The following is a 25203-nucleotide window of genomic DNA, read 5'->3' as shown; positions in this document are numbered from 1 at the left end:
TAGACGGACCGAACTCCGGCTCTTTTTGATTGCACACATCCTCGAGCTTCCCAGTTACTGGGCAGTCTTATGTACCGGGGTGTCTATCTAGGCTACTTTGGGAAGGTGCTATTTTCAAAATCAATGGCCGGTCAGATTATCCCGCGGGACTGAATTCAACAGATTGACGGAAGCTATCTCACCAAGCCCCATCAATTTTGGCCACGGAACTGTCTGACAGTCTGACATAATAATCTGACAGTTTCCACAGCTGACACAGCCTACAGCCTGGTACCCGTAGAAGCCATGGATGGCTGTAAGCGACCTAATGACTGGACTCTCGCGGACGGGGTGAGTATCCGAACACACAACTATGGCAAGCGAGATCTATGCCGAAGGTGAAGCTTTGTCCAAGACCCCTACGTCCGGACTTACGTAGGTGATGCATGGCAAATCGTGAAGAAGTGTCAAGTGCTGTAGCTCGGTACCGTACAAAAAGTTTACGGGGGTCGCGTCACCTCGGGGCGCGGCTGAAAGAGTTAGGTACTTTCGAGGTTCGAGTCTGTTTCTGCGCTTATTTTCGTCGATGGCCCCCAGTGGCCCCCAGTGGGGGTACCTGCATCTGACATGCAGCTGGCGTGTTCCAGCTTAGTCGAAAAGCTTACACCGTCGTGAACCCGGTCAGACTGACCCGTCTGACCGTTTGCCTTCTGACCATTTGCCGTGTCTCGACTCCTCGCGTACCTGAAAGTCAGGCACGGCCTGCGCTAAGACTTTCGGAACTTCCAGCCGCACACTTGGCGAGCCGGAAGGGTTGAAGGGACACCGCTAAAAGTCTCCCAGCAAGGTCTCCCGGTTTCGGGATATCTCAGGCTACGTCTCTTGTAGCGGGAAATATCCCGATGCAGGGAGAGGGTCGAATGAGCGAGGTCTGGCCGCTGAGCCACGAAGAGTGAGATTTGAGGCTCTGTGCTGACTTTCTCCGCGACATTCAAAAGGACTCTTATTGTCATTGTTGTCCTTCTTCTTCTTCATCATTTCCTCCCCCACATTTTCTCTAGCCAGGCACCAAACTACTTAGACACTTTCTTGTCCGTCGGCTAGTGTCTTGCTGTGAAATCGTCCAAGAATCTCTCCGCAATCATGCTCTACAAGTCTCTCGCTCTGGTCGCCGGCGCGGCCCTGGCTGCGGCAGACAGCACCGTTACGCTGTTCCTGCCCGGCTCAGACATGCAGACCGCTGATGCGAAAGTGGTTGGTTCGGTGAGGAATACCCTGTCGTAACCATGATCTACCTCATGGTAGACATCCAATACACAAGAGCTGACTGGCTTCGCAGAGCAACTCGATGACCACCTACGCGATCGACTGTCCATCTGGGCAAGATCTTTCTGTTTGCGGTCTTCCCGAGGCCACTTGGACGGTGACTCAGGGTCCATCTTCGATGATCTTCACCCTGATCTCCGAGTTGTGAGTTTCTAGCCTCCCTGTCTTCTTCTTGGACCATCTATCGAGTCTACAGCCTTCCCCCGAATCTGCGACGATCTTTCTCCTGTCCCATCATCAGGTCATCCCGCTAATTGAGTATCCGATAGAACCATCGAAGAGACCTGCCGGTTTGAGGGAAGAACATTTGCCGCTTGTACCGGATTGTTCAAGTCGGGCGATTCCACTTCATCTCTCATCACGACAATCAACCCGGCAACTTGGCCGACCAATTATTGGGTCCCCGTGCATGTCACGGCCACTGAGACCGGTGCGGTCGCGCCCACCACGGACGCGTCAGCCTTGGCTTCGAGCCCGAGCATGACTCGCGCATCTGCTGCCTCCACCGGTACAAGCACCTGGACTTCCTCCTCGCAGGGTACCGCCACTGAGACCAACGCGACTTCAGCGAGTAAGGCTACCCCGACCTCGTCGAATGCTGCCATGCCTGCCATGACTGATACTGCGGTCTGGTTGGTTGGGGGTGCTGCTGCGGCTTTGGCCATGGCTGTGGTGGTTTGAAGCGGCACTTTGGATTCTTGAACAGTCCCTACTCTAAGTATGGCCTGGGCTTTTTTGCCTCTTATTGATCAGGTTGATCACGTGAATACAAGACCATCTATGTACCATTCTTGTGTCTCGTCAGAGACACTACAACAGTAGTTTAGGCTAACTTCTTTGGGATATACGCTTAGGGGGGGGGGGGGCCCATATAATAGTATTCTTTTTTTTCCCTAGGGGGAGAGGCGTTCTGCCATAGCGGTCTGCGAAGTACAAATCATGTGACTTACGATCCATCAACCTGGCTTTTACGGCCGCGACGCTAGCCCGTAATTGGCTAGACTCGACGGATCTAGCTGCCAGTTGATACTACTAGCGCCGATACTACTAGCTACAGCCTACGATGCTGGCTGCGATACTGGCTACGGATCTGGCTGCGTTACTGGCTGCGTTACTGGCTGCGTTACTGGCTGCGTTACTGGCTGCGTTACTGGCTGCGTTACTGGCTGCGTTACTGGCTGCGTTACTGGCTGCGTTACTGACTGCGTTCCTAGCTGCGATGCTGGTGCGGATCTGGCTACGATGCTGGCTTCGATGCGAGCTCGGCGTATAGGATTTAGAATGTTGTTGTGGCCTCTGACGAGGCACATTTTCAGTCCTAAGGCCACTTTGGTCCTAGGATAGCTAGTACCTCAAATTTAAGCATGATCTACATAGAGTCGTGATGCGCAAGCCGGAAATCATGAATCAGTGATCGAATGAAACAAATTCCACCGGAGCATGGTAGGGCCTCGTCTGCTCATGAGCGTAGAAAGGCTTCAAGCACCGCGAACGACGGTCTACCACCAGCAGATGATGATTTTGAACGAAGGAAAAAGAGAAGAAAAATTGAAGCTTCACCCCCGGGAACACAAGAAAATAGGAAGCCGTGCAAGTGTTAGTTCAGAGCAGTCGCCGAGCCTGTTGTGTGCATGCGCAGCAATTTGTCACTGTTATCTGACCCTGTTTTCCATGATTATCCGAGTGTTGACCGAACAGCGTCGGAACGGGAAGTGAACTTCCGCTGGGTTTCCACGCGCTCACATCTCGGAACTGGTTCCGCTTCCGAGCGATCAACGATTCGACAGACAGTCTTTGAGATTTCCGAACAGTCCCTTCTCCTCTTATTTATACCGATCGTGTGAACCACATTGAGGACGTCAGATCACTTTGCTGTTCCTTAGACCAGAAGCGACCACCTCGTCCCTCTCTCACCAGGTCTTACGAACCTCTGTTTCATTTTTTTTCTTCCCCGCACTCGCTCACGCACGCTGCAGTATTGCCCGCATTTCCTTTCCCCACCCCCCAACGGCATTTCTTCCCCTCGGCTTTGCAATTCAGCAAAGATGGACGGGCAGCAATTTCGGGCGGCAGCCCACTCTGCCATTGAAGATAGTAGGTTGATCTAGTCTATGTTCAAGCGAACTTGTTGTCGTAACTAACACCCTGTCATTGCAGTCGTCAACTATTTCGATTCCGTCCCTGATCGCCGGGTTCTCCCCGCTGTTGACCCCGGTTATCTTCGTCCTCTGATCCCCGAGAACCCTCCTACGGACGGAGAGACCTGGGAGACCATCCAACAAGATGTCGACACAAAGATCAAGCCAGGCCTCACGCATTGGCAGTCCCCCAACTTCATGGCTTACTATCCCGCCAGCGTGACCTATCCCAGTATTCTCGGTGAAATGTACTCGGCCACTTTCACAGCACCCGCCTTCAACTGGCTTTGTTCTCCTGCCTGTACCGAGATGGAGACCATTGTGATGGATTGGGTTGCCAAGGCTCTGGGCCTGCCGGAGTGCTTTCTCAGTACATCTGAGAACCTGGGTGGTGGAGTGATTCAAAACAGTGCCAGCGATGCTATCGCTACAATGCTAGTGGCCGCCCGTGAGAGACGCGTACGTGAGATGGTTCTGGCGGAGGGTTTGCAAGAAGGCTCGATGGAATATGAAGAGCGGAAAATGGATCTCCAGCCGCGGTTAGTAGCCATCGCTAGTGACCAGACGCACAGCAGCGCGGCCAAGGGCGCCTTGATCGCTGGAACGCGATTCCGAACTGTCCCGACACGACTGGATGAGAACATGGAGATGACGGGAGCCCGACTGCGGGAGGTCTTGGAGAAGTGCGAGAAGGATGGACTCATGCCGTACCATCTGACCATGACGTTTGGCACGACTAATACCTGCAGCGTGGATCGTTTTGCAGAGATCAAGGCTGTGCTCCAGGAGAAGCCGGCCTGGCAGCGGATTTGGGTCCATGTGGACGCTGCGTACGCGGGTGCTGCTCTGGTCGCGGATGAGTGGCAGTATATTGCCAAGGACTTTGCGGAGGGTGTCGACAGCTTCAACATGAACATGCACAAGTGGTTGTTGGTCAACTTTGACGCCAGGTGAGTTTCTAAGTTGCCGCGTACTCGGCATCTGTGACGCCCGACCAGACACAGACCTAATTAAATGCCAAAACAGTGTCCTCTTCGTTCGCAACCGCCTCGACCTGACCAACGCCCTTGACATCACCCCTACCTATCTGCGAAACCCATACTCTGACATGGGTACTGTCATTGACTATCGTAACTGGTCCATTTCTCTGGGCCGTCGTTTCCGCGCGCTCAAGATCTGGTTCGTCATGCGCAGCTACGGTCTGAACGGAATGAAGGCGCACATTCGCAGAACAATCGAGCTGGGTAACACATTCGCGGATTTGATTCGAGGACGGTCCGACCTATTTGAGATCGTGACCAAACCCGCATTTGCCTTGACAGTGTTCAGGATCAAGGGTTCCAAACCCGCCAATGGCCATGTCAACGGTCATTCCGACGGCCAGTCCACCGGTGGGAGTGCGGTGCGCAAGGATGATGCAGCAGATCTCGTCACACGGCAAGTTTCTGAAGTGATCAACTCGCGAGGCGAGATTTTCATCACCTCTACTGTGATCGATGGAATCTATGTGATTCGTGTGGTAAGCGCCAATCCGATGGCCGAGGAAAAGTACGTGCGCAATGCTTTTGACGTTGTGGTCAAGGCCGCCGAAGAGATCTTGCAAGGTAAATTATGATTACCGGAGGTTTTCTGCTGTGAAACGTGGTTTGTCCCCGCAATTGTACATAGACACGCTAGAGAAGACTGGCTTTTTGAGCTGTGAATCACATTCGTGGAGTATTTCCGCGTATGGAGTGATCTGATTTATCTCAACCCGAAACAGCATATCAGTTAACGATGAGGACCTTTGTTGCACGTCTCGGCGGCCTCGCTCAATGCCCGAGTCTATTACCGGGCAGGAGTGGAGAGTGGACACTAAACAACTTGTAAACAGACGGATGAGGGTTCCAGCCTCGGCCATCATGCCGACTCCAATTCTCCACAATTTTCCCCGCGCGAGCATTGGGTCGGCATCTTTTGCACATTGACACTTTATCTCTTCAACTGTCTGCTTCCTTGGTGATATACAACAGAGTCATTTCCCAGGTCAGCGCACCACGTATTTTTATGACTCTCCATCTCAGTCCACGACCTCATGCAACGATGCGTCGATTTCGCGCCTTTAGTTCCTCCACCCGCTTCTTCTCCGCAGACCCGCCCGCCAGCACCGTGGCGGCATTATTCCTCTCCAAATTCCAGTCTTCCGGCCCTCAATCCCGAACACAATCTCTCGACGCAAACCAGCTACATCTTCTCTCACAAACACTTGGCCGTTCATCGGATGGAGACGCCAGCTCGTCCTCAGTCATAGATGTGTCTGGCAGCCCCTCTATCGGCACCCCAGTACCTCCCGGCTACCATCTCGTTTACTTCACGCCGGGATTCGTCGAAGATGAGCTCGGCGCAGACGGTACTGATGTATCGTATAATCCCCAGTCACCATTTACGCGGCGCATGTGGGCCGGCGGGGAGGTTGTGTGGCCGCGAGACGCGAGGGGCAGGCCGAACCCGCTGCGCGTGGGACAGCAGGTTCGCGAGAGGACGCGTGTGCTTAGCGCTGAACCAAAAATCGTGAAAAAGACAGGCGAGGAGATGATTGTTGTTGGTGTGGAGAAGGAGTTTTCGAATGAGGAAGGGGTGGCGGTACTGGACCGGAGGTAAGGGGGTTGAGTTTTGTTCATTTAGCATCTATCCGGCACCTGGGAGTTTCGACATCTGGCTGATCTTTGATGGGCTTTGTTGCAGGAATTGGGTCTTTCGAAAGGCTCTCCCAGTACCAAATCCTTCAATGTCTACGCCTTCAACTTCTCTGCCTCCATCAACGTCACATTTATCCCGTGCTTCGGCATCAGCCATCTTATCTGAGGACAACACCCATTCGAGGACCTTTGTCCAGTCCCCCGTGACATTGTTTCGATTCTCAGCATTGACGTTCAATCCGCACAAGATCCACTATTCGCTCCCATGGGCACGAGACGTGGAAGGCCACAGAGACGTGGTGGTTCACGGACCTCTGAACTTGATCTTGATGCTGGACTTGTGGCGGGACGTGCAGAGTCGGAAGAATGACTACGTCGGGGAGAAGGGGATTTTGCCGAGAAGTATTTCATATCGAGCGACGAGTCCACTATATGCGGGGGACAGGTACGACGTTGTCTTGCAGGATGAGTTGGACGTTGCTCGTCTGCAGATTTTGGGTCCTGGCGGTGTTGTTGCCATGAAGGCTGAGATACAGGGGTGAGGGCGTCTTGATCGATCTTTAGTAGGTGAAAGTTGACACGAGGTCTTCTTCCCATGTCATTTTTTGAGGCTACCGATATTTGGTCCAGAATATAAGGGATGGCCCGTGTCTTGCCTTGATTTGAGACGAAGCTTTCTCAACACAAGACTGGAGAAATCGCAGCACTGGCATCACGAGTCATCCCCACGGCAGAAAGTCAGTTCATTAGCGGGTCCTATGCATCCGGGTATCTCGAATATGCAGAATGACAGAAATTGGGAAAAAATCCATGCCTACTCCCCAAAAGGATAGTTGAACTTGAGTAGACCATTCAACCCGCCTACCCATGCTTCGTGGGCTTCACCACCCATGCTCCGACGCATCACACTCGGCACGCCGCCCTGCCACTCATTCTTCCCATGTCTCATATCTTCATTCCACACGCGAACTTCCATTCCAACGGCCATGCCCTGGCCCAGATTGAGTCCGTCCAGACTGACCTCCAGTTCCCGCCCCCGGTTCTTCTCGCTAAGCCGAAGAGTGATCGGTGTACTCCATGGCAGCACCAGGGGTCGGAAGCTGAGACTCCTCGCACAAATGGGCGTCACCAGGGTGGAAGGCACAAGTGGGTGGACGATGCTGCCGCCGCTGCTGAGGCTATACGCGGTACTTCCCGTCGGAGTGGAGATGATGATTCCATCCACGACCGCTTCGGTCAAGAACCGACCGCCCAGGTAGATATCAACGATCGCAAGATGAGGCTCTTTGCCACGATGGATGAGAAGTTCATTCATCACGTAAACTCCCTCGCCATGGTCGGTTTTCCCTCGTACAGGCGTCATCTCCTGGCCATCCGCGGCGAAGAGACCAACTTTCAACCGGTTTCGCATGAGAATGGGGGCACCCCGAGTGGTACCCATCCACTGGCCTCTCACCGAAGACCAGCCCGTTGGTCCTGGTTGAGGATCCTCGGCATTTTGTGTCAATGCTTCACGAGAGGACGGTACGGCCGTCTCCAGTACAGGCGTTCGATCGCCGGCGCCGGCGCCAGACATATACACCTCTCGAAAAGCCCGCTTGAATTCGGAGAATTTCCACTCGCTCAGAAACCCGAGCGAGCCCATGCTGAATGATAACACGGGTGGTACATTTGGACACGTTGCAAAGAGAGAAGACGCATGGAGAATGGTACCATCTCCACCCAAAGTGACAGTCAAATCAACTTTATCGTGGTAGGCGACCGGCGTCGCCTCTGGCCGTGCGGTGTAGACAGGATGGGCCAGTGACTCGTGGACCTCGGCGGCGGTCTTGGGTTCTAGAATGACGGCAATAGACGGGTAAGTTGAAGTGATATGACTATATTGACGACTCATGAGACTCTTGTGTTAACCATAAGCGCAGTGAGGGCTGAATACTTGGCAAATTCAATTAACGACTCGGTCACCGCTGGGGCACAGTCCTTGCGCACTAGGAGAACATTTCGCGGTGGCGATGGCCATTGAAGGGATAGCAGCTCGCCACGAGTTTCTGACCGTAGATTTGAAGTCAGCAAATAGATCTGATTGTGTTGGGAGTCAGTATAGACCTCGATATTTAGGAAGCAGCCGTTGCGATAGAGCTCCGAGATCGCGCATCTCACGTCGTGGTGCGGATGTGGAGAAGCATCGCCGCAGGAATTGCACAGATCGCCATGACTGGGAATATTGCATAGTCGCGACAGCCGTTTCAAACGAGAAAGGGAGACGATTGTGACTCTGGATGAAGCGCCCAGAAAGAGCTAGCGCCACTGGTAACCGAGGAGAGTCGGTTGACGCTGTGCGACCGATCTAGCTCTCGAACTAAAATTGTCAATGATTGAAGCTCACCGGAGATCCTCCGCATTCGCAGTGACGCACTTCGGGCAGAATGCTGACCGCTCTGATATCAACATCTATATTTGTCGATCACGTTTCACGCAGACGATCTCTGAGTAGGATAAGAGATACTTCTTCTGGATAGCAAAACAGGAGAATTGCTTTGGCTTGATACGAGAGACACCGCGCTACCGCTTGTATGATTTCGAAACGCTATCAATCGAATGCGCAATATATAACTCAATGACTTTCCATGAACCTGTGGTTGACGCGAAATATCCCCGAGCTTCAACATACTGATGGGCAAACTGGTCTAGTCACACGAAGAGAAAAGATTGAGTGGAATGATTGATTGCCAATTCATGAGGAGACAAAATAGAAATTTAGAAGAAAGAGAGAAGGTGGAAAGAGATAGAAATAGGAAAACCGGGCAAGAGACAGCAGGGGGGAGAAACCTCTATTCTATCACATAACTTCTGGGCCTACACAAGCGAGAGCAATGTCCGTCAATATGACCCTTATTACCGAGGGTGTGACACCTGTCCGTGCCAGCTCAAAGTCAACCTCCCAGGGCTTCGAAAACCGTAAATGATCCCAGTACACGAGAAGCCGGGGGTTTTCTATAAGGATCAGCCGCATCGTCCTTTCTTTTTGATAGAGCCCAACTATTTCCTCGACCGCAATAGCAGCGAGGAACAAGACCTATCCCCGCTTTCAATTTCTTCTCTAGGTGACTAAAGTACTAATTTTCTCCCCTGTGAAGCTACCTGGCGAAGAACTTTCTTTTAGACTTGTTATAGTCTTCTCCTACGAGTTGAGCGAGATCCTAATTGTCCAGCTGATCCAAAAACGACATTGATCGCAGGATCAAAAATCTAGGGCCAGATTGTATACCTTTGCAATACGTGGCCCAAGCGTCTCCGTTCAGTCTTGATGTAGCTCTCACGAGTCACAAATTCCGATTCTTCTTACAATCAGGGGTTCCTGCTTAAGACCAGGTGCATTGCCTCGTCACGGCCAAATTGTGATTGACCTGGCGTGGCTAGCTTATCGATCAAGATGCTATGATTGTCTTGGTCAATTGATCTAGTCTCCGATGAGCAGAACATGAAAGTACGCAAGTGTGTAGCAGGTAGCCTTGGATCACGTATGGGGCAACTTCCGCGAGTGAATGGCACATTCCATAGGTCAATCTGCAAATTCCACTCTTCTCCGCATAGACTTGGGCTTACGACTTCCTCCCACGAGCTTGAAATGTTTGCCTCAACTCCATGCCACGCGAAGGTTATTGATACTTCCCCCTCACCTGACCCTCACCTGACCAGCCTAGCAAAGTCGAGTGATATATGGCGACACACCGAAATGTCCTCCCTGCAGAGTGAGCACAAGAAAAAAGAAGAGTCGAAGAGACCCAAGTTGTCGTGGAACACTTACCAGCGACAGTTCCTTTGTTGTCTCTGGCGCTTCTTTCACTGCGGAAACTATCAGGTCTCGGCTATTTTTTCAAAAGTCTTTCGCCATGACCTGATCCAGTGTGGTTTCGGAAACCAGAATATTCCGTATCGCACGCTACACGCTCAGTGGTCTTGGTTAAGGCGTCAACGGCGACCAGTCTGGTTCCAAGTCCATGTTGACACTGAGTTCAGCACCCAGAAAGAGTGGAAGGACATCATCCACTTGATTCGACTCACAGCTTCCCAGCTAGGCTTGACCATCCACGACAAAAAGAAAGACACAATATTGATCCCGGGGGATACAGTGTGTGCCGATAAGGAGCCGAGTGAAGCTCTTAAATCGATTCTGCTTGCCTGTTACCTCCGGCCCCAGGAGGAGACTTTCTGGTCTTCGGAAGGTACCATGAAATCCCACATAGGCGATGTCCAAGAGCAGTCACGGCCCGCGTCAGAGCCTGCAAATCCAAACAGGACCCATGAGTCATTTGAGCCCTTGGTCACAAGTCACGGCAAAGTCTGCTTTTGGTGTGCAAAAGAGAACGCAATCGATTGCGCTTTCGTGATTCCAGACACGAGCAGTGACGAAGATGGCCAAGCTACTCCCATCGCTCGGACGAGTGTGAATTTCGAACTTCAGAATGATCAGGAGATTCAAATTACGCCGGGCACACCTTGTCAGGCCTTTGAACAGCCCGAGAGCTGTCCCGATGACATCCCACATATCATGGACATCCCGGGAATTCCTGGTCTTTGTGGTTCGGGAGACACACCAAAACCGCCGGAACTGTTGTATCGGTGGTCGAACAATCATTCGCAAGGAATCAATACTGGAAATTTACTGGTAGCAGGCTTATTTGTCAAGAATTATCCCCAAGTACCATCCCCCTATCAGTGTTCAGTCGACGAATTCCTCAGGCTTTTCAAGGTCCATGTCACAAGAAAGAAAGTTCCCACTCCCTTTATATCGGCATTTGCGAGACCGATTGCGCCACTTCATCGAGCACTCAGAAATGGGCACCAGGCGAAGATCACGCTCATTGATACCTGTATTATGCCTAGTCTACAGGGATATGTTTTCTCAGCTCAGCCTCTAGCCCAAATCACTGACACGATCGTGGATCGCTGGAAGGGATATGGGGAATATGCAATCTGGGGATCGATTCCCCGCGAGGCAATAGTCACCACCTTCTCTCTGGCTGATATCGAAAAGATCGCGCGCGATGACCCAGAGGTCCGGCAATTCCTCCAACTGGACCTTATTAGAGGAGAAGCAACTTGTCACAGGGGTCTTCGCCGAAAATTGCGGGAGAATCTTCGGTCTCTCCGCATCGAAGACAACCGTCCTGCGCTCCGGCGACTCGCCTGGCATCTGGATGTTCCAGAGGAGTGGCATGAGGTATTTACGCAAGATATGCATGACGCATGGACAATGGACCTGGGTGGCAACAACCAAGTCCTGGAAGGAGAAGGTGATTTACCTATGGTCCAAGATGAGGCTTGGCCAGGTCCACTTGGTCAAGCGTTCATGAATGCCGTGCGAAGCTTTCGTGAAAGTAGTGAGACAACGATCTCTTACATTGCTCCCCTTAGTGATGGAGGATCGCCTTCTGAGCCCACTTCTGAAGAACATGAAAGCCCTTCCCAATCTCCCATAGCCGCAAACAGGCGACGAGACACACCCAGCTCAACCTACTCCATGGAAAGTGATTCTGACGATTCATTCACCTTGCTTGTAGCTCAGAACGCACTACGAACCACCGATGCCGATATTGCCGAACTGGCTGTGCCGCGAGGCCCAGATCAAACGAGCAGACACTTTGACCAGCCAGACAGATTGGCGTCAATCATACACTCTCCTGGTTCTGACATGCTGGGCTTGCCTGCTCAGGTGCCTCTTGACCATGACCCTAGCGAAGCTTCCGACTGGCCCTCCGATGGCGAGATTCATTTCGGAAGCGACACGCCGAGAAAATGCCATTATCTTAGTCGCCCGTTGAGTCAAATTACTCGAGACCGAGACGGCGATATCGCCCGTCTCCCTGATCTTGGCGCTTCGGGAAAAAATGCTTCGATTTTTGATTTTGGCGACAATGAACAGTCGAGTCTTTGAGCCCCCGCGAGTTAAGATACGCCCAACTACTCAAGACTAAACGACGGCGGTGGCAACAGAATATTGTCTCGGGCCGTTAGGAGCTGCGATTTTGACTTCCTGTTTTCTACGGGCAGTAATCATTTTAGTATTATGGACCCTTGTGTTGAATGCCTCGCTCAATTTGTTCGCTTGGGTCAAATTCTCAGAGGCACAGCCTGGTTTTGTGTGCCGAATGGCTCTGGTTTTTTTGTGTTCTTGAATCTACTTCAACCAAATTACAACCTAACTTTGACATGAAGGGGAGTTCGAAGCTGCGGAGCAGATCAAATTTGAATTGAAGGGCCCAAGGGTCAGACTCCAGAATTTAGCAGTAATTCTAGAAAATTGGAGAGCCTTTTACAGCGAGCTACAGTATAGCAGTCTGTTGTCTCGGTCCCCCCTAAACTACATAAACTACCGAGTTATACATTCTCTCAGCCAATAACCCGAAAGTTAATCAGCTATCCCCGGACCCACCGAGTTTGCTCAGTTTGCATGAGACGATCATCATCATCATCAACTTTCCCGATCGCCGACTCCCCTCAATCGACCGACGTCTCAAGTTAAACGGAACGTGTTCACTGGGAATGAAACTGTCCTTTTAACACAAACTCCAAATCAGCTTTGAGCAATATTTACCCATCATGTCCAAAGGTGGAATGTGGGCCAAGTCCATCGCGGGGTGAGTGTTTCCAGTCCTGCGTCCAAAATCGCAACATTGATCTGATTTGGGTCTAACATCTGATGATGGTTTCCAGTGGCATCCTCTTCTGTATCGGAGGTCCTGCACTCGTTCAATATCTTCGGCCTACAGACGCAGAGCTCGTCTCTCGATACAATCCTGATCTTCAGAAACGCAGTGCGGAACAAGGTGATCGGAAGGCGCAGGAATTCGATGACTACGTAACCAAGTTGAAGGAGTGGTCAAAGTCGGACAAATCAAGTATGCATGTCCTGGGTTCACGGTTGTTTTCAATTCGACATGCAAGATCCTTTGGCTAATTTTCTGTTGCTGTAGTCTGGTACGCGGCTCAAGAAGAGCAGGAGCGCGAGAAAGCTCAGCGTGAGGCACAGCGTGCTCGGCAAAAGGAGGAAGCGAGGATACAACGAGACGAGATGCGGAAAGAATTGCTGGGCGACAAATAGAGCAATCTGTGCTGTGTCTTGTCACCATCCCGTCCCTCTCCGAGTCCCGTCGGCTCTCTGTTGTGATTGTCTCCAATTTTTTTGTATATGGCGTTTGGAAGGTACTGGGGCCTCATGCTGTGCTTTTGACACCGACATGTCGAGGTAATACTAGTTTTCTGGCTGGTTGAGAAACTCGAAAAATCATGTACGATAAATTAACTAGCGGTGGAAGGATCTGATTCAAAGCCGTTACTTGCCGGCTTCGGTGTTTGCATTTCACTTACGAGCGTCTCCCCTTCTACAATACGAGATTCAAAACCAATCCAAAGTGTTCCTTGTTCTCGACTTTCCCAGGTCACAAGGTTTTTGCTCTATCCAAGCAAGAACTGATATACTCTCTGCGGTGTATTCGATTATTCAGGTTCCTGATGCTGCCACTTCTCTCGCAGCGCCTCCACATCGAATCCACAAGCCTCGGCCTTTTTCACAATCGCCCGAGCCTTCTGTGCCACGGGCACGTCAATCATTTTCCCATCTAGCGTCCATGCACCTCGCCCTGCTTCAGCAGCCTTGTCGTCTGCAATGACAACCCGCATGGCCCAAGTAGTCTCCTGGGGATCCGGGCCAAAGATCTCATTGGCGGTCTTCACCTGCGACGGATGAATACATTGTTTTCCATTAAAGCCAAGCCGGCGACCATCTCGGCATTCTTCCTCGAGAGCCGCCGGTGGTGATCCGTCTGTTTTGTCGGACTTGTACGCCGTGCACACCAGGTCGATGGTGGACGGCAGATTAGCTGCTCGAGCCGCGGTCGCAATGGCCGATCGAGCAAAGAGGAATTCGGTCAGAGACGGAGTTCGCGTGATACTCAGATCGAGTGCAAAGTCTTCAGCAGCAAAAATCAGTCCCTGAAGCAGAGGCGAGGCATTGCAGATTTCAGACAGGTTAGTCAGGGACTTGGCCGACTCCACCAGCGCGAGAAGAGAGATAGGAGGTCTGGCTTTCGGAGAACTCTGCTGGGATAAAGTGTGACTGATGACATCGGTCACGAATGTCAAGTCTGAGGCGGAATTGACCTTTGGAATGACAAGTGTGGTCAAATTGGGTGATTGGAGCTTCAATAGATAATTAGTCTGCTTGCATCATATAAAACATGCAAAGAGGCAGAAGCGCGACATGCAACCTACCACTTCTGTCAAGTCCGCCAAAGCCAACCCACTATCGACCGAGTTGATGCGAACAGCACGCTCACGGATCCTCTCCGGCGCAGGCTGGTCGATCGCTCTCCGCACGAGAGATCGCGCTTCTGCTTTTTTGTGCGGCGTCACGCTGTCCTCCAAGTCATACGTGAGACAATCAGCCGCCAACGAGCGAGATTTGTCGAGAAATCGTTGTGAAGAACCGGGCACTATTTCATTGCGCCAAATTGTGCACGCCGGTGTCAGTGAGGCCCTTTTCCAAGACAACCGAGGACAAGCTCCGCATGGATGAATGCGGGGAACATGCGCGTTGGAGGAGTGAGTCTGGAGTGGGCTGCTATGACAGCTTACCGTATAGAAGAGAGCGACGGATGGTATTTCGCGCTGCCATTGTAACGCCGGCTTTAGAGTTTTGATTTTTTTTTGAAGGCGGGATATTGATTCAGGGCGAGGGGGTGTTCTTGCGTAAAGTCAGCCGGCGATTGTTGTTGGGGTTCGGAGAGTGGAGTGGACATTGCGGGTACTTGTTCACTACGTCGAACAAGATGGGAGCAAGGTTGTCGAGAAGGCTTGACATATACTAGACCGGATACGACAGACTCAACTGTGACGAGTCAATCTGGGTCTGGCGCCATTTGAATACTAAGATTCAGACCATTGTCAGCAACTGTGTTTTTGTTTTCTCCAGGCTTGCTGATGTGGAATAGGTTCTTGCGGGAAAGCACATCGAGGGCATCTACTAACATCTACGGAGAACACCTACGAAGATGAATGGACTCTCCGGCTTTGTATTTTAATTTTTTTAAAATGGAGTTTCTTCTCGGGGAAATATTCCCAGTCTCATAATCACGTTGTCCCTGCAGATCACTCAAGACGATAGGCACTTGACACATCAGGGACACCGGTACCCTCAGTGATCTTGGCCTCGAGGATCTGGTCAATCGGAATCTCCTCAAGGCGAGTCACAACGTGGTTCAGCGTTGGCAAGGCGTCCCAGCCGAGTGCATGGATCTCGATTTTAGCACTCTTCGTGCGACGAACGCGAGTCACTGTTGATGGAACAACCTTGGCTTCTTGCGCGTGCGGAACAAAGACTGGATACTCAGCTTCAGCAACACCCTTTTGATCCTGACCGACCTTGGGAATGTATCGATGAACCAGGATGCCTTCGTCGTCTTCACCACCAATGGTTCCCTTCTCTGCAGAGTGGTCATCGTCCACCAAGTCTTCCAACTCAAAGTGGCCCCAGACAGCGCCCTGCCAACTGGTCTGCGAGCGATAAGAACTGTGACGCTCAAACACATCAATGGCGGAGTACAGCTTGGGCATACCAAGCTCTTCCCGACCGGATACGATCGGGTCCGCTAGGTTCTCGAATAGAACTGGCATGTAGGTGCCTTTGACGACCTGGCCATTTTCTTTCTTGTATTGCACACCGTGAATATACAGTCCAATGTGACGGTAGCCACCTCCAGCCAGCCAATCCATCTTGTTCAATGTGGTGATGGAGAAGCTGGCGCGGGCTACGCTGCCGGGCCCAATGAAGCTGTACCGTTCCGAAGGAAGGAGATTCTTGAGCAGAGTACGGCTCGTCTTGAACTTGATCGAGGCTGTTTGGAAAGTAGAGGACTGAGACTTGAGAGCTCGGGTTTGGCCCAGGAAGTCTTGCCTTGGGCCGGGCATCGGCCCGAAGACCTTAGGTTGTCGCCAGTATGCGCTCGGGGTTTGAGACCATTGCTGCTCGCGAAGAACTTGCGTGGAATGATCAAACTCGTCATGGCCGAAAATGTAGACAACCATTCCAAATGCTATGATAGACACCGTTTCATCAGCAATCATCGTACTTATTGAACAACAGAGCGAAGGGTTGGGGAAGGGGAATCCATGAGCCAGACGCACACTTATCGGGAGGCAAGAATTGAACAGACTCGCGAGTCATTTCTTGCACGGTTGTAGCACGTCCATGGCGCGCCTTTTCATACAACTTCAGTCTCTCTGGTATTTCCTCAACAGTAACACCTCTTTGCAGCATCACAGACAGTGAAACTGCATCTTCGATAGCCATAGCGCCGCCCGAGGCACGATATGGGAGGAATGGATGCACGGCATCTCCCAGCACAGCCATCCGGTCCTTGACCCACGTCGGAAGCGTAGGCATATCAAGGAGTGGCCAGAGCCGCAGGGTTTCGGGGTCGGCCTTGCCCAGCAACTTGAGCACTTGTGGGTTAAACTCCTTGTACACGTCCAGAAGGGTCTCCTTGCTAATGAATTGGTTGTAAGAGTCGCCGCCGTCGTTACTCGTGGTCAGAGAATCAGGATGAATACAGACAAAGTTCAGTATCTCATTGTTCGCGCAAGGATAGATGACCACGCGTCGATCAGCGCCATCCCACATGTCGACGGCGCCATCGTCCAGGGCAATACTCCGAGTCTCGGGGTCATCGAGGGCCTGCTGCCGAGAGATGAGGAAGCGGAAAGCGTTTTTGCCAGAGCTGTACGGCTTGACATCGGGGCTCAACTTTTGACGAGTTAATGAGTGGACACCGTCCGCGCCGATCAAAACATCGCCCTTGATGATATCGCCATTTTCGAGCGTCACCGTCGCATTGTGCGGATCAACGTCCACCACTTTGCTGGCTGTGTGAAGCACGGCGGGTTCACCTTTACCCGGTGCTTGAGCCATTGTCTTGAGACCTTCGTGAAAATGGGCCCGATGAACGAGGAGCCAGGCCTGAACGGGAAAAAATTGAAGCAGTCGTCAGCCCCATCTAAGACCTCGGGGGACCACGGCTCAAGTAGACTTACATTCCTCCAAATCGCTCCATGCTGTTTGACTGGAGTAATATGGGAGACTTCTCCCGCGGGTGTATATTCCCTCAACTATGCGGACAGCACATGAACGTTAGCATAGGGTCCGCGTCAATCGCGTAAATCTGTTCAGAGATAGGTCACAACGCCATTTCTCTCACTTACCGCTTCGCACTCGACAGCGCCAAATTTGGTGGCATCAACGCCTAGTTTCAGGAGGACGCTGTTTGCATTTGGAGACAAGTGAATGGCAGCGCCAATCTCGTTTGCGAAACGCGACCGCTCAAACAGCTGGACGGTGGACAGTCGTTAGCTAACACTTACTCCAAAGAATGTCCAGCTGTCAGTGATGGAATCATGACGATCTCAAGATTACCTCTACGCGATGCCCTTGCTGACGCAGCGCAATCGCAGCGGTCAAGCCTCCAATACCAGCACCGACAATTAAGATACGAAGACCGCCAGATGTGGTGGCCTCGCCGTTCACTTGTTTGATGGCCATGATGCTTGTGTTCTCCTTGCGTGTTGCAAATAAGACCAGAGTCTCAACCTCGTAACTTAGGCCGCGCGTGTCAGACCAGAGTATTTATGATCAGATACACATGTGCCCTTGCGTACCACATGATCTTGAGGGCCACATCATCCCTGCCATTCTGAGGTACTGCGTCGGGCTGTTCGTGGCCCATACTTGCGCATTCAGTCGATGCTCGCATCGCCTCGGATGTCCATTTCGGCCCCACATCGAAGACCGACAGCGCCTCACGGCTGCGGGCGGGGGAACGAATGTATATGAATTGTTCGGTGCTGCAAACTCCGACACGATGGAATTAAGTCGAAGTCAACATATTGGTCTCTCACCTTACGGTTTGCATTCAAGCGCAGAGTCGAGCCCATCGTCGCCGTTATGCCCAACGAGATCAAGGACATCACCACTCGGGATGAGACATCATTCTCATATGTCTTTGAACAGAATGTCTCTATTCAATTAAAGGATGGATCTGGTGTGGTACGGTGCAATGTCTATCGTCCCAAGGGTTCAGAAAAGGTTCCTGCCTTGGTGACTTATGGTCCATACGGCAAGGACATTCCCTACAAGGATTTCCACGGCAAGAGTTTCAGTGAAGTCAACCCTGAACAAAAGTCCGAGCACTCAGCCTGGGAGACCCCCGATCCCAAGTATTGGACCAGCAAAGGATATGCAGTTGTGCGTGCCGACGAGCGTGGCACCGGCCAATCCATCGGTAAACTCGACACCATGTCGCGAGGCACCAGTGAAGCCTTCTTTGATGTGGTTGAATGGGCTGCCGAGCAGCCTTGGTCATCCGGCAAAGTTGGCTTGCTGGGAATCAGTTATTTTGCCGGCAGTCAATGGCGCGTGGCCGCCAGACAGCCCAAGGGTCTTGCTTGCATGATTCCCTGGGAAGGCATGTCAGACTACTACCGTGATCGCTGCCGCCACGGCGGGATTCTCTCCAATGCATTCATCAAATTCTGGTGGAACCGTCAGGTTGTGACCAACCAGTATGGTCTGGGCGGTCGCGCAGCCCGCAATTGGGGACCTGACACCATTGAAGGCGACTTGTCCGAGGAAGAATTGGTGCAGAACCTCCAGGACCAGACGATCGACAACCGCGAGAACAAGTTCCGCGATGATCTGTACTACGCATCAAAGGAGTACAGCATGTCTGACATTCAAGTGCCACTGCTATCCGTCGCCAACTGGGGCGGTATCCTCCTGCATCTGCGTGGAAATGTGGAGGGCTGGACTCATGCAGGCTCGGAGCTGAAATATCTTCGCTTCATCACCGGTCGACATGATCTGCCCTTCTACTACACCGAGGAAGTCGAGCTCCAACGCAGCTTCCTTGATGCTTTCCTGAAGGGAGAGGACCGTGAAGGTTGGTCCACAGGCAAGGCGCCCAAAGTGGACATGGTCTTGCGAAAGGGCAACCCCGGCTTTGACAATGCTGAAGCCGAGAAGGCATTCCCTCGTCGCATCGAGCACGAATGGCCCATTGGGCGCACTCAGTACACCAAGTATTACCTCACATCGCAACGCGAGCTCATCACACATGCTCCCATTGAACGTCCCAGTAAGATCACTTACAAGGCTTTGGGGAGTATGGAAAACCCGGAGCTCGTGCAATTCGTCACTCCGGCCTTTGAAAAGGAGACCGAGATTACAGGCCACATTGTTGCTCATTTGAATGTTTCCATGAGTGCCTCTCCAGGCTCACCTACGCCCCAGGACCTGGATCTCTTCATCACGCTTCGTTACATTGGCCCCGACGGCAAGGAAGTGTACTACACCGGTACCGCTGGCGACCCCGTCCCTCTGTGTAAGGGCTGGCTGCGTGCCAGTATGCGCAAGGTTGATGAACAAAATCCCCGTCACCGATCCTATTTGCCTCACCGTAACTACTACTCCACCGATGTGCTCCCCGTCATTCCGGGCGAGATTTACCCCGTTGATGTTGAAGTATGGCCGACGAATGTTGTCGTGGAGAAGGGGGGTAAAATTATTCTGGAGGTCTCTAGCGGAGATACTCAAGGAAGTGGTATTTTCCAGCATAATTGTCCCGTTGACAGGTATGTCTGCCGTAATCCATGTCCTACCGCATTTTCTTCTTTCACGAATTCTCCCATCCAACTGACTGACTGATACTTTTTCACACCAGATCCGTCGAACGCTTCCAGGGCCAAAATCACATCCACTTTGGACTTGGTGACAACTATGTGACTTTGCCGATTATTCCTTGAATTTATGGGATGAATAAGGCGTGAATGAAGTCCAGATGAATAAATGTATATACTTGGATTCAATGCCCAGTATCTTCCTCGGGTCATTTCTTAGTTTTGTCCGTGAATATACTAAGTGTGGTCCAGTGACTAACTATGGAACTGAAAGGACTTACAATGAATTCATGAGTCCCGCTATCTAATCATGGCTGTATTTGGTGAGGTTATCTCAGCAGTATATGGCCAGCGTCCATCACGTTAGCAAACGACTGGCTGCTCTCACGTATACACCTCGAATCAAACAAGATCTAGATAGGAAATTGATGGTGTCTTTAGTGACCAACCCGACCGTGCTTCAGAACAAGCTTGTGCCGGGAAGTAATGAAAAAGGACAATTATGTTCGGGAATGTGCCATCCCATTTGCTCATGAAATTGACGCATCGTCACTCTAATGCCGAATATTCATTTGCAAGCCGATCACGTCCGGGTACAGTCCCAACCGTCAGGTTCTCCGCAATGTGCCCGTCAGCCCCCGCAGCCGATGTGGTCGAAGATGGTCCCGAGAGGTTCTACTCCGCACGAGGGCATTAGGGTGGGGGATATAGATCAGTAATGGAACCAGACAACAACATAAACACACTGGGAATCCTCCATGCCGGGTACATCTTCACGCGATACCAGACTTATTTTTGTGCTTTGGCTCTTTCACAACATCCATCCATAGATATTGACTTACCTCCCCTAAGTTAATCTCGATACTCTCCTTAACCGCCCAATATGGTCGAAATCAAGCACCCCAAGACCATCCGCCCACTCAGCCGATTCATCACCACCCATAACGACGACGGCAAAGCCATCTTCTCCAACATTCTCCCCGAGACTCTTCCCGTGCAACAGATTCCAGACGGCGCTCAATTCAGCCTCGCCTACACCACCCAGCGATTCCCCGCCAAACTGGACAACGACGCCGACATCACCGAATACTCCTCCCACCTGTCCAGTCCCCCCGGTCTGTCCATCTCCAGCGGCACCGTCTGCCGCATCGTGGACATTCAGCCGGGGGCGACCAGCCCGATGCACCGCACTGTGTCCTTGGACTATGGCGTTGTGCTCGAGGGAGAGATTGAGCTTGTCCTGGACTCGGGCGAGACGAGACTGTTGAAGAGAGGGGACGTTGCGATTCAGCGCGGTACGAACCATGCTTGGAGGAATGTGACGCCGGATGCGGTGGATCCTGAGACGGGCAAGTCGATTCCGCAGTGGGGAAGAATGTTGTATGTTCTTTCGCCGACGGTGCCTCTGGAGGTTGGCGGGCAGAAGTTGGGAGAGGAGATTCATGGTATGGGTGTGCCGTCCAGCTCTTGAGGCTCGAATGTGGAGAATGCATGAGGTAGCGATTTTTTCGCATGACCAGGGCATCCCAAAGGAATAAACATAAAAGTCGAGTGAGCATGACCCAAGTCCACGAACTCCAGTGTGTGCCTTTTCTAGAGGGTGCACTCCACGTCGAATTAATGCTCTGAGTTGTATCTCGATGCTCGGCAGTAGACGGTATACTCTCTAGATCTACCTCAACCTCAACCACCCTAATTCTCAACCATTAGATCACTAAGCACGCAACAAATTCACCAAAAAATGTCCTATTATTCGTATCTTGCATTAAACTTTTTCAAATGGATTGTCCGGCGAATGGTTAGTCCTATTCAATGTCACTCCTCCCAGTTACTTGCAGATAATGGCCGACTAGGTACCCGCCTCGTACACCACAAAACTGAGCTATGTAGGTATGTTGGGTAAGGATACGTTCTAGAGGAGGGCGCGGATTTTTGCCAATATACCTACCTACTCTTAGACAACCCTACGCCTCCGAGACTCAGTAGGGTAATTATCACTTACGCTATGATTTTTCGCTGTGACTCGTAGTGTGCACTTGAAGGAAAGCGTTCTACTAGATCGCTTTAGAGTACAGGAATATAGTAACAAAAGAACTTTTATTCAGTGATACCACGACATCGCGATTGGGAAAGGGGATTTGTTTTTGTCTAAAAGCTTCAGTATCTTAGGGTGATTGTCCGTAATGTTGGAATAGGAAGGACAGTAAAAGTCAGTGACCTTGCGATGTAAAAAAGAAGAATGATCAAGTCTGCCATGGAATAGACTGATAGTTAGAAGAGACGGGAACAAAGTGTGAATTCGAAACAATCGCGATTTGAATATAGAAATCAGAAGCGGATTGAAAGAACTACGCAAGAAGAAATGAAAAGACAACAGGTCAACCACGCATCCTCACATAAACCCACGTATAGTATCCCACAGTCGAGAATGTTGCGATCAATGAGATCAGGGTAATGCTGACACCGGTCAAAATACCTTGCTCAAAGAATCCAATCTTGAAACCAGCACGTTGCTTTGTTGGAGGAAGTGGTGAGAGAGCTGCCCGCCACAAGGCATCAGAGCGAACAGTGCTCTTGGTATCCAAGATTGAATTTACAGCAAAGGTGGCGGTGGAGGGTGTGATCAGCTGGGGTCGTGGCTTCTGGAAGTGACCGATGGCGTAGCGTGTGGTTTGGCTGTAAGGAGTGTTGCGGGGAATAGCCGGCCCAACTATGGAGTGATTAGCGTCGAGATTCATGGCAGAAAGTATTTTGCAAATGTATGGATGACGAACTCAGCATATTGCTTGGAACATGGTTAACCCAGGAGATGTTGGCGTCAATGAATTGGGTAAGATACTTGGCCGAGGCGGGAGCTGCAAAGGCATAGACGGCGGCAAGCGTTTGGTTGCTGCGCATCCCGGTCAGTTCAAGCCATAGAGGGGCATTTGGGCAGTCAAAACTCACAAGTTCATATCGATCGCGTCATCCAGACTGGTGACCGGGTGAACCACAAGCACCTTCTCGTCGATCTTCTTCTTCAACAGTGGTGATTTGCTACTGAAATCAGCATTTTAGACTCTACCAACGCACAGCGCTTTCGCCCACAACTCACCGATCTTGAACCTCGACCACACCCCAGTTGCTTCCTGAAACCAAGATGCGAGCCGATCGATCCTTGTGGATGGAGTCCAGAAGACTCTGTCGCCGCGTGGGCGCCTGTGATTGCCGGGCTTCTCCATTCTCCCCGGCGAGGTACTTAGATGCGCGCTGAATGACGGCTTCCACAAATGGCTTCATCGCAAACTCGTTCACAAGCACGACATCGGGGCTGTATGGAGACCTGCCACCCAAAGCAAAGCGCGCGGTCACCAAAGCATGTGCAGCCTCAGTCACGTCGCCAGAACGGTCGACAATCGCGACGCTGCGCGAGGTCGCGGAGGAGATGAGCCCGCTGGGGGCATCGGAGCCCGTTTGGTCCACCAACAGAGCTTTGCTCATGAAAGATGGGTCAGGTCGCTGACTGGTGATGGTGAAAGTATCATGATCCAAGGCCCCAGGGAGAATTTGTCGCAACAAAACGGGCAGGGACATGGTAGTTTGAGGCAGCTGGATTCGATTAGCCTCTGATTTCTCGGGTTGCTCTGCTTTAAATACTGAAAGATGGCATGTTCACCTCTAGCACAACACAATTGCCTGCAGCCATTGCAGCTGTCAGCGTAGAGATGATGGAAAAGAACAACGTATGCGTCGAGGGCACAATGTATACAATGCCCGCGCCCTGGACGTTGTCCCCATTGTTCTGGCCCTTGGCAATGCGATACTCAATTTCCAAGTCCTTGTGAATATCGCAAGACGCATAGTGAGTCCGAAGCTCCTGCATCGCCAGAATGACTTCTGCCCGAACTTCTTGCTGGGTGTGTCCCGAATCGGCTCGGATGGCATCCTGGATGTCTGCAATGCGCTCCACGAGAGTTGACTGTAGACGCTGAAATTGCGATTGTCGGTAGCGCGCATTCTGAGTGCGGCCGTCAATGTTCGCAGCTGTGATGCGAGCGAGATCCATGTTTGTTCTCTTTTCCTTTTCACAAGTGCCCAGTCAACAATGAAAGAACGAAAGGCGCGGCCCACGAAGAGTACGAGAGGATGTTGCAGATGACAAGATGGCCGGAATATCAAATAAAAAAGTTAAAGTTCGTTCCCCAGAGAAATGAGCTCTACATTTGGAAGAAATCGAATCAATTCAGCTCTCGGGGCTCTTCCCCCAATGCTCCCCTGCTTTCTCATCCTCCGCAGTTGCCTTCTGCGATGGACAGAAATCGGGATGTGGGGGAGAAATGCGGGCGCCCGCTGGACATCCTCAGAAATGGCCCCGGGTTCAGGATTTCCCACGGCACATGATGGCCCCAGTCGACTCCGCAGGATGGGCGAGCCTCTCGACGATTCGGAGTCTGATTATCTCCGACCGAAATATGAGAGTGGCTGGCTCACTCGTGCAGAGAATATCGACACTCATCCGCATTTTCTCCCTGAACTGCTCCCGCGCCATCATGTCTGCTACCACCACATCCACCACGACGGGCTCGCTGTCCGTCCTCGCTGACTACGAGGTTCACCACAGCGGGACTGAACAAAACGACACGCTTGCTACCACCTTCTCAGACTCACCAGGTGCCCCGCCAGCTTCAGAATGGGCGTCGCACTGGCGTCGTATGCCGGCGTATCGACCGGTGAACCGACATCTCGACCTGGCCGAGCGTCCAGCGGGCAATGGACACCCGGCAGAGTATGCTTTTATCCAGATCATGTTGCACGGCTGCTGGATCAACTCAGTACGTCGCAGATTGATATGCTGGACCTTCGAGTCTGCAAATCGATGCTAATGTTGGATAGACTATCTCCAAGATCTGGAGAGCCACGGGTGGCAAAGTTAACGACAAGATCTTCTACTACGATATTGGCGGAGAATTTTGATTGAGTTCTACCTGGACATGATGCGACATGGTTAATACCTCCTGAGCTTTGACATCGAAACCTCACATGCGCTTCCGGACGCCATGTGATGATACCTTTTACTTTTCACCCATCAATTGATATCGGTCTGTTTGTGGTTTTCTCCAGAATATACTTCACGAGCAAGTGAGAGGGCGGTTGGTGTCCACCCACATGTTGACTGTGGATCAATGTACTCAGCAGTAAAGCGTATCCGGTCTCTCCTGAGTCCTGAGTCCTGAGTCCTCCGTGAGCAAAAGCGGCGAGAGGCCAAGCGTCAAATCAGTAATGTAAAGCCAAGACATGCCGTAATGAACATCTTTCCCACCACGACCAAGGTGCGGTGGGTAATCCAGGGTATCACTCTCCATTTGCAACGGGTC

The 25203-nt window shown here is 51.7% G+C and overlaps 13 protein-coding genes across 13 annotated transcripts; 8 read left to right on the top strand and 5 right to left on the bottom strand.

Moving 5' to 3' along the window:
* Positions 1–1122: 1122 nt before the first annotated feature.
* Positions 1123–1986, top strand: N7539_005527 (uncharacterized protein; the record flags this gene model as incomplete). Its single annotated transcript, XM_056935129.1, has 3 exons — positions 1123–1242; positions 1319–1449; positions 1575–1986. The coding sequence occupies 3 exons, from the start codon at positions 1123–1125 to the stop codon at positions 1984–1986; spliced, it is 663 nt and encodes a 220-aa protein (XP_056790323.1).
* A 1364-nt stretch (positions 1987–3350) lies between these two features.
* Positions 3351–5058, top strand: N7539_005526 (putative aromatic-L-amino-acid decarboxylase; the record flags this gene model as incomplete). Its single annotated transcript, XM_056935128.1, has 3 exons — positions 3351–3399; positions 3463–4393; positions 4470–5058. 3 exons carry the CDS (start codon positions 3351–3353, stop codon positions 5056–5058), a joined length of 1569 nt encoding a protein of 522 aa, XP_056790322.1.
* A 467-nt stretch (positions 5059–5525) lies between these two features.
* Positions 5526–6663, top strand: N7539_005525 (hydroxyacyl-thioester dehydratase HTD2; the record flags this gene model as incomplete). The annotated part of the gene is made up of 2 exons (XM_056935127.1): positions 5526–6079; positions 6168–6663. 2 exons carry the CDS (start codon positions 5526–5528, stop codon positions 6661–6663), a joined length of 1050 nt encoding a protein of 349 aa, XP_056790321.1.
* Positions 6664–6935: 272 nt separating this feature from the next.
* N7539_005524 (NADH kinase POS5) lies at positions 6936–8015 on the bottom strand (the record flags this gene model as incomplete). The annotated part of the gene is made up of 1 exon (XM_056935126.1): positions 6936–8015. The coding sequence occupies one exon, from the start codon at positions 8013–8015 to the stop codon at positions 6936–6938; it is 1080 nt and encodes a 359-aa protein (XP_056790320.1).
* Positions 8016–9749: 1734 nt separating this feature from the next.
* N7539_005523 (uncharacterized protein) lies at positions 9750–12059 on the top strand (the record flags this gene model as incomplete). The annotated part of the gene is made up of 1 exon (XM_056935125.1): positions 9750–12059. The coding sequence occupies one exon, from the start codon at positions 9750–9752 to the stop codon at positions 12057–12059; it is 2310 nt and encodes a 769-aa protein (XP_056790319.1).
* A 665-nt stretch (positions 12060–12724) lies between these two features.
* Positions 12725–13226, top strand: N7539_005522 (uncharacterized protein; the record flags this gene model as incomplete). Its single annotated transcript, XM_056935124.1, has 3 exons — positions 12725–12762; positions 12839–13023; positions 13099–13226. 3 exons carry the CDS (start codon positions 12725–12727, stop codon positions 13224–13226), a joined length of 351 nt encoding a protein of 116 aa, XP_056790318.1.
* Positions 13227–13621: 395 nt separating this feature from the next.
* On the bottom strand, positions 13622–14798 carry N7539_005521 (HpcH/HpaI aldolase/citrate lyase family protein; the record flags this gene model as incomplete). Its single annotated transcript, XM_056935123.1, has 3 exons — positions 13622–14323; positions 14396–14616; positions 14759–14798. 3 exons carry the CDS (start codon positions 14796–14798, stop codon positions 13622–13624), a joined length of 963 nt encoding a protein of 320 aa, XP_056790317.1.
* Positions 14799–15271: 473 nt separating this feature from the next.
* Positions 15272–17717, bottom strand: N7539_005520 (putative salicylate hydroxylase; the record flags this gene model as incomplete). Its single annotated transcript, XM_056935122.1, has 5 exons — positions 15272–16177; positions 16332–17138; positions 17213–17287; positions 17381–17506; positions 17592–17717. The coding sequence occupies 5 exons, from the start codon at positions 17715–17717 to the stop codon at positions 15272–15274; spliced, it is 2040 nt and encodes a 679-aa protein (XP_056790316.1).
* A 70-nt stretch (positions 17718–17787) lies between these two features.
* Positions 17788–18109, bottom strand: N7539_005519 (uncharacterized protein; the record flags this gene model as incomplete). The annotated part of the gene is made up of 2 exons (XM_056935121.1): positions 17788–18026; positions 18079–18109. The coding sequence occupies 2 exons, from the start codon at positions 18107–18109 to the stop codon at positions 17788–17790; spliced, it is 270 nt and encodes an 89-aa protein (XP_056790315.1).
* A 10-nt stretch (positions 18110–18119) lies between these two features.
* N7539_005518 (CocE/NonD family hydrolase) lies at positions 18120–19975 on the top strand (the record flags this gene model as incomplete). Its single annotated transcript, XM_056935120.1, has 2 exons — positions 18120–19804; positions 19894–19975. 2 exons carry the CDS (start codon positions 18120–18122, stop codon positions 19973–19975), a joined length of 1767 nt encoding a protein of 588 aa, XP_056790314.1.
* A 757-nt stretch (positions 19976–20732) lies between these two features.
* Positions 20733–21320, top strand: N7539_005517 (cupin domain-containing protein; the record flags this gene model as incomplete). Its single annotated transcript, XM_056935119.1, has 1 exon — positions 20733–21320. One exon carries the CDS (start codon positions 20733–20735, stop codon positions 21318–21320), a length of 588 nt encoding a protein of 195 aa, XP_056790313.1.
* A 907-nt stretch (positions 21321–22227) lies between these two features.
* Positions 22228–23894, bottom strand: N7539_005516 (uncharacterized protein; the record flags this gene model as incomplete). The annotated part of the gene is made up of 5 exons (XM_056935118.1): positions 22228–22559; positions 22624–22739; positions 22796–22885; positions 22944–23437; positions 23505–23894. 5 exons carry the CDS (start codon positions 23892–23894, stop codon positions 22228–22230), a joined length of 1422 nt encoding a protein of 473 aa, XP_056790312.1.
* A 331-nt stretch (positions 23895–24225) lies between these two features.
* On the top strand, positions 24226–24802 carry N7539_005515 (uncharacterized protein; the record flags this gene model as incomplete). Its single annotated transcript, XM_056935117.1, has 2 exons — positions 24226–24660; positions 24722–24802. The coding sequence occupies 2 exons, from the start codon at positions 24226–24228 to the stop codon at positions 24800–24802; spliced, it is 516 nt and encodes a 171-aa protein (XP_056790311.1).
* Between the last annotated feature and the right edge of the window lie 401 nt (positions 24803–25203).

This window comes from Penicillium diatomitis (genome assembly GCF_028827545.1).
Source record: "Penicillium diatomitis strain IBT 30728 chromosome Unknown utg000005l_segment0_segment0, whole genome shotgun sequence".
Classification (NCBI taxonomy): domain Eukaryota; kingdom Fungi; phylum Ascomycota; class Eurotiomycetes; order Eurotiales; family Aspergillaceae; genus Penicillium; species Penicillium diatomitis.
This window is presented reverse-complemented; position numbering and strand designations above follow the sequence as displayed.